At 45.7% G+C, this 7,886-nt stretch overlaps 1 protein-coding gene across 1 annotated transcript; it reads right to left on the minus strand.

The window, feature by feature from the left end:
* Positions 1 to 370: 370 nt before the first annotated feature.
* On the minus strand, positions 371 to 1,541 carry LOC119296925 (E3 ubiquitin-protein ligase EL5-like). The gene has a single exon (XM_037574952.1). It carries the CDS (start codon positions 1,376 to 1,378, stop codon positions 743 to 745), a length of 636 nt encoding a protein of 211 aa, XP_037430849.1. The 5' UTR covers positions 1,379 to 1,541; the 3' UTR covers positions 371 to 742.
* Positions 1,542 to 7,886: the final 6,345 nt, after the last annotated feature.

A 7,886-nucleotide genomic window follows, 5' to 3' on the forward strand; every position in this document is an offset into this window, starting at 1 on the left:
TATTGATTGAGAAAGAGAGGATACAATAAATGTGGCACATTATTATACGATATCATTAATATCGTATAATAAAAAATGTGATGCTACTATGAGCTATAGAAAACAATAAATACGGTAGTCGATACTATGCACTATAGAGATATCATACACTATCATGCATATGATACTAGTGTATATACTCCTAACTAGCCTAACTTCATCGGTTCAATTGGACTTCTACTTTCCCGGCTGAAAGAAAAGCATTTTTCTCCTTGTAGAACCATGAGGTACCGTCCCTCAAAAAAATATGTAGAGGTACCTATCAACATGGCCAAAAGAAGATGTTTTCAACTGGACGACCATGCCAAAAATGTCGATCAAAGCTTTCCATTATAATTCACATATGTACGATACTACGATCTTACACTATTAATTCTGTCACGCACACATATGATATACCCCTGCATGTTTCTAATCTTACAATTCCAATCACACGCACACATCGTCATATAGAAGAAGCCACTGATCCAAATGTGCATCTCACCGATCAGCAAAACTGAATAGAGGGAGATATGTATGGATAACAAGAACACAACAAAACAGGAGACGACGAACGGAGCCGACCGTACCTCGCCGACCTGCAGGAGTCAGCTAAGGGACATCGACACAGACGCCGGAATATGCGTGTCGTCTTCCGCCGTTTACGTGCTCCCCTGGCTTGGCTTTGGTAGCTCGGCGCCTCGCCGGTGCGGGCAGATCTGCCTCACACCGGGCACTCCGGGCCGTCGTCTTTGGAGTCGTTCTTGGGCTCGGCGGCGGCGGGCACAGGGGCGACCACGCTGGCGCGGCAGAGCGGGCACGTGGAGTGTAGATGCAACCACGCGTCCACGCACGCGGCGTGGAATCGGTGCCCGCAGCGAGGGAGGAGGCGCGCCAGGTCGCCGTCCCGGAACTCCACGATGCACACCGCGCAGTCCGCCGCCGCCATCCCGGCGGCTTCGCTGCTGGAGTCGAACACGGACACGGGCAGGGAAGACGGGATGTCCGGTTGGTCGGGGTCACGCAGGCGCCTAGACGCTCTCGGCGAGGTCGCCGGAGACGAGTCGGTGGATGACCCCTCCTCATCGGCGCCGCCGGGGGAAGACGGCCCCCGCTTCACGGAGAAGAACCGCCAGAAGTAGAAGAAGACGAGGAGGATCATGAGCACGTTGATGCTGACGAGGCAGGCCGTCAGCATCGGGCCATGCGGCGCCCAGTGTTTGCTCGTCTCCACCGGCGACGCCGCCGTGGTCGCTGGGCTCGGGCTGCCGCTCTGGGGCGTTGACATGGCGGCGCTTGATGCAAGAAGATGGGATTTGGACGAGAGGAACAGCAGATGGCAGTTGCCAACGTTGTGCATAAATAACAGAAACCGAATCTTTTTTGTTTTACAAAAATATAGACGTCCTTCCTCAGCAGAATATTCAACTTTGTCGTTCGGATCTCCAGAAGAGGAGCACCAGAGGCGATAATGCGCGCCAAGAACAGGGAAAGATAGTAGCAACTATACTGTATGAGTTGAGAAGAACAAAAAAGGAAGGACGAAGGTAGTGTGGGAAAGTGGAGGGATGGGGGTTTATAAGAAGGTGGAGGGGAGATAACATTGGCTCTCGGGGGTTTGAGATGTACAAATGGTGATGGGTTTGTTAATTCCGAATGGTTTGACTGCCGTGGTTGGGTTCCCGTTACGAGCTAGGTTTACTCTACTGTCTTACATATATTGGTGTTCACTGGATCATCGTGCAACGACGGGTGCATTATAATAGAGAAAGTAGTAGATATTTGTCTTTGCTTCTTTTGTTTTCACTAGTAAATGCCTACGTTCAATGCAGACTGATATTAGAAAAAAAAACCTCTGCCTCCCCTCCCCTCTCCTCTCCTCTCCCGATCTTTCCTCTCCCGTCCGCTCTCCCCTCTGCCTCCCCCTTCCCCTCCAGATCTCTCCCGACCCCGTCCGCCCTCCCCTTCGCCTCCCCTCCCGCCGTCGCTGGATCCCGGCTGGGCAACGCCCGTGCGGGGGGATGGTGGCGGCGGCGGGGCGTCTCCCCGTCGCGGCTTGGAGGCGTAGCTGTGACGGTGGATCTTGAGCAGGCGCCTCGGGACAACGTGTGTGTGGCCATGGCACTGGTAACGCAACAATGTGACCTCCTCTACCTTTGGTTGTCTTCATCGTCGGTCCAAAGGGATCTTGTCAATGAGTGTTGCCTCGCGGTGGCTTCCCGACGGCGAATCAAGTGGAGAAGGAGATGATGGCCTAGCTACTGGAGTGGGTGAGGATGCCACCATCGTCTGCGGCGCCCGTGGGTGTCGGTTTGCTCGTTGGAGGCGATGGTGGGTGTGTCCCTCGCTCCATTGTTTTCAGGAGAAACCTTAGATCTGGAGGAGGCTACCATCGACGACGGCGCCCGTGGGCGTCCTAGCCCTCGTTGGAGGCGTTGAGGGGCCTCCTGAATTGGATGATGGCGACATCTTCGTCGCCACGCCGTGGGGGCATCATCTTCGAAGACATTCATTGACTGGACGAACATGTGGACGGCTTGGTGGTTGGGCATCGGTAGGTGGTGGAGCGGCGCTTCATCCTACACATCGATGGCGTTGGATCTCGGCGGTGTGGCGCAGTGGAGACTCGGCGTCTGATGGGTGGCGATGGACTTGTGCTAGAGGACGACGTTGTCTGGCGTCGTGGTGGCGTCGATGGCAGAGAGGTCTGGCAAGGTCGATGTGTCCGTATTTGCTCTGCGGATGGATCAATGGATGAAGGATGTGACGGCCCTTGCAGCGTGTGCATGTAGTGTCCACTGAAAGTGCGCCGGACCGGTGTGTAACGCAGTCCAGGTATTGTGGCTTGGATGGAGCATCCGACCTTAGATGTTAGGTGTTGGTGCGATGTCTATTTGGTATTAGGATCGGACATTCGGCACCCCTTCATTACGGGGATCGGAGTAGCGACAGGTGTTGCCAAGATGGTGGCTTCAGATTTACTGATGTATTACCTTGTAAGGGATTTGTGAATAATTAATAAAATGACTGCATGCACCGCCCAGATACAGAGGCCGGGGGTGCATCCTCCTTTTGAAAAAAAATTAAGAAGAAAATTAATTGCACATTGATATTAGGTAGGATATATATTACGTGTTAATTATGTGATTAACACAAACGTTGATATTTTGTATGATACTTGTTCGAAGTAATTGCAAGAGGCAAATGACAAGTAGTAGAATAGTTGTTCTCATTGATGATGGGATTACATATATATAGCCCCCGAAGGGGTACGTCCGAAGGGACACGAGACAACTGCCTCAATTAGGAAAAGCAGGGATTAATATGATTAATTAAATCCTAACACTCCCCCTAATCCATGCTTGTTAGTGTAAGTATCATCATCTTGGGAAGCTCCTCCAAAAACCCTGTGGAAAAAATATGAGGAGATAGGTGTTTGATATGTTGCTAAAACTCCTTCAAACCCAGTGGGAAAAATAAGGAGAAAATGATACAACATATAATGGTCATTATCTCTTTTAACTCAATACGAAAAAAACTCATAGAGTTTAGAGGACAATAAATGTGTCATATATACTTTCCCAAAACCCCGATGGGGAAAACAGGAAGTATGACATATGATCTCATGTTGATATTACCTCATTAAAAACCTTTATGAGAACCTGTAAAGTAAACTCATGAAGGAAAAAAGAGTATAATATGATGCATTGAACATGAACAATTCAGGAAGATACTCCCCCTGATTCTTGCAAAATTTGAAGCCGTCACATACCAAAACATAGAAGTTGGTAGAGACCCGCTGAACAAATCAGTCGCATTGATTTGACTTGCAAGATATGCAATATAGTGATATTGCTTATTATGTAACATGTTTGCATCCGAGCAACACAAGAAAAATTATCGTTGAGATAATGGTTGATGGATGTAGCCATGAGGTCTGTTTCGAAGACTCTTCATGAGAGGGCTACCACACCTAGTAGGAACACTAAACTTGTCTACGATCTGACATAGTGGGGATCTGATCGATGTATCCAATGATATTGGTGTTCAGATTTCTCCAAAACTGAAAAACCAGGACAAGATGTTTCATGCCTTGAAGATATCAAAATATATTCTTGAGTACCAACCAATTATGTTTGGTCGGTCCAATGGCATATGGAACGTTGAGTCCCAATATCTCATTTCCATCATCTCTTGGTCTAAATAGATCATTCTCTACGCCTAGAGAATGAACTACCATGAGGGTTATGGATTGATAATATTTGTCCACAATGAATTTCTCCAATATATCTTGGATATAGACAACATAGTATACCATAATGTATGAATGAAGGTGCTCAAGTTGTAGTAACGAGCGGTGTTTTGGTTTACCCAAATCCTTCATTTAAACTCCGTCATTAGATGATTACATGTGTCGTCATCGCAGACATACAAACATGCATAATCATCTTTGCAGGAGTAACCCTTTTGTATAAGGAACTCACTACGTCGGTTGTACCATATGTACCGACCACAATAAGTCGTATGGTGACTTACTAGTTTTACACAATGTATGTTGCATTTTGTATTTCGATTCAGAATTGAGATTCCATCGGAAATCAATCATATATGTCTGAATCTAGTGATCCACATGGATATGTAATCACTACATCTATCAACTGCAGAGATAGATGATTTTGTACTGCCAATGATATAAGTTATCGGAAAGAGATTCCACCTCTGGAGAATAGTTGGGTATCTGCGTGAACCCTTTGTGCTACAATACTTGCTCTTTGTTTCACCACCTCATTGTTCTCAATTCTGTTTTCACAAAAAAAAACTGGTGTAGGTATTGCTTATGAATACCTTCCCATTATTGAGCAAGATCGTTTCTACCTAGATTATACCCTTTGCTTGAGTTCAGTCCGAGTGTTGTTCACACTTTGCCATGGCCATGGTCTTTGGATCTGAATCATTTGAAAGGTTTTTGCAATCTAGTTGAGAAATGTATGTTGACAATTGTAGACTTTTGGTTATATGATTCTCCAGGATCTATATAGTTGATGGAAATATCGTTACCCATGGTGACTGCTCGCGATTTCCCAATGCGATTGAGTCGGGTATTCCGATGTCCCGGTCATTATGTGCACTATGACCTGGGTTGGTGGAGGTTTCCCGTCCACTGGGTGTATACTACCCATTAGGTGTCTATCAACGTGAAGTTGACTTGCATTTACTGATTCACAGACCTTGATATCCTTGCTTGCAAGAAGTTGAATCCTGATGTACTTCTGCCATACATCTCCCCCTGTTGCTTTGAACGAGGAGTGAAGTGGATTTTGCTGGTACCTCCACTCTTTCAGGCGTACTTTTGCAGGATTGTAGGATTGTGTGACACCTTTATAGTCAGTAAATGAATCTGGCAGATTATTTGCAATGTGTTGCAAATCTTCTGAATGCATGGTTCAGATCTTTGAGTACGTGGATTTGAGGTAGAAATGCGTTGAACATTCCACTAATTTCCTGGCATTTTTATGGTACTTGAAATCTCCCCCTAATGCCTGGAAATGTTCCTCATTAAATCAGCATACTGGCCTTGAATAACTCCCCATGCGAGGGGCTTGAGGTATTGACAGAAATACAGTTATTCCTCACATAGATCCCAACTATATGTTGAGGGGCCAATGATGTATGCCGGGTGGTGATTTCGGCGTGTAACCGAATTACCATAGATAGGAAATACTTGGTAGATTTCCACGTATAAAAGATAGAGGGAATAATATAATGCAGTTTGGTCATGAGTGTGTAAGACTGCATGACTCCAACATAAAGTTGGTAAGTTGCAATTCCAAAGTAAAGATTATGCAATGAGCTTAACTCTTTGGATAGGATTCTACCAAACCATTTTGAGTCTAGACATTAGGACAAATTGCTAAACTTCAATCCAAGGGCCATAAAGAAGGCACTCAAGGAGAATTCTGCAAGGTTATCCATTCGATTTGCTTGAAATCGATGTCAGGATAATGAGCCAATGGTTTTGTATGAATAAAGCACACACTTAAGACCATCATGTAGATATGTCCTTTAGAACCATGGAATACCTGAATAGTCTACTCAATGGTTGGGAAGAGCCACTTACCTCGACTTGATGCATTCAAGGAGTCTGAGTGGTTCAGCATACACTTTAAGGTGTACAAGCCTTAAAAATTTCCTCCTTGTGTCACATGTAGTGCACATAAAATCCAAATATTGTTAGAATGTAGCATCATAATAATCATAAACCACTGGAATTGCTGATAGTTTTGGTTTCATCCCAATGTCAATGATGACCAAAGCAGGAACGCCAAGTTTGTCATGCAAAAGACACTCTGGAAAACTATCTCGTACATAACATGTGCTACGGGTTTTTTAGTATGTGTAGTGCAATGCCAATGATACGTAGAGAATGTGCTTGCCATATCCGTTGCATATGGTAAAGAGAAGATATTCCTCTTTGTTGTCATCATAAGTTTCGCTATGGAAACTATTTTGACGGATAACTCTGTAGTTTAGTAGGGTACGAGCTAAACCCGGAAGCAATAAAGCATTCTGACGATACTCGATTACCCACAGGGATAGTAAATATGACTCGAGTTGAGCCAACAAATACCTCATCGCGTCTAGCGATTTTAAAATATCTCCTTTCTCTCAATGAGAGTGGAAACATTGGACTTCCCTGAGTACAGAGTGTGTGTGGTGCATATGTCCACAAGGCACATATCATTTTCCATCGGATTGACTCCCGTATAAATCTATATATAGACATGAAGATTCTCAATATGAAAATCACTGTCAGATATATAGAATGCATACAAATGTATGTGTATCAAAGTGCTGATACAATATATTGTGATATACAATATACGATGACAATAATACTTATGTTCTTATTAGAACATCGTAAATTGACATAAATTATGTTGACCACTCAGGAGATTGAGAGACTAGAAGAAGTCTCCAAACATGTCGGTTGAGGCATATTCAACCATCACGTTCTCCGTGATCATAGGGTCCTGTCACAGCTGGCGTTGTCGGATTGAAGGTTGAAGTAAGATTCAAACCTTTGCCCTTGAGGTTCATTGTATCCCAGGAATTGCTGATACAGAATAACCAGATGCTGAGATCAGAATATAATGCCTTATAATGTATAAGATAACATTTTTCTGTTAGCGGTGTGATCCTGACCAGAAGTGAATCCTGGATTGCACACATTATCCCACGAGACACAAGAGCGATCATGATGTCCATGTCCCCGATAGGGCAGTGGTGGCCATTGAGGGTGAATGCCCCAAACTCTATAGCCATATGTTACCTCTATGGGTAAACTGTTGGGGAACGTGGTAATTTCAAAATTTTCCTACGCACACGCAAGATCATGGTGATGCATAGCAACGAGAGGGGAGAGTGTTGTCTATGTACCCTCGTAGACCGGAAGCGGAAGCGTTAGCACAACGCGGTTGATGTAGTCGTACGTCTTCACGGCCCGACCGATCAAGCACCGAAACTACGGCACCTCTGAGTTCTAGCACACGTTCAGCTCGATGACGATCCCCGGACTCCGATCCAGCAGAATGTCGGGGAAGAGTTCCGTCAGCACGACGACGTGGTGACGATCTTGACGCTCTACCGTCGCAGGGCTTCGCCTAAGCACCGCTACAATATTATCGAGGATTATGGTGGAGGAGGGCACCGCACACGGCTAATAGATCTCAAGGATCAATTGTTGTGTCTAGAGGTGCCCCCCTGCCCCCGTATATAAAGGAGTAAGGGGGAGGGGCGGCCGGCCAGGAGGAGGCACGCCAGGGAGGAGTCCTACTCCTACCGGGAGTAGGACTCCCTCCTTTCCTTGT

This window comes from Triticum dicoccoides, chromosome 1A (genome assembly GCF_002162155.2).
Source record: "Triticum dicoccoides isolate Atlit2015 ecotype Zavitan chromosome 1A, WEW_v2.0, whole genome shotgun sequence".
Lineage (NCBI taxonomy): Eukaryota > Viridiplantae > Streptophyta > Magnoliopsida > Poales > Poaceae > Triticum > Triticum dicoccoides.

Coding starts and splice junctions, on each gene's coding strand:
- LOC119296925 (XM_037574952.1), bottom strand. CDS start 1,378: ATGCACAACGTTGGCAACTGCCATCTGCTGTTCCTCTCGTCCAAATCC.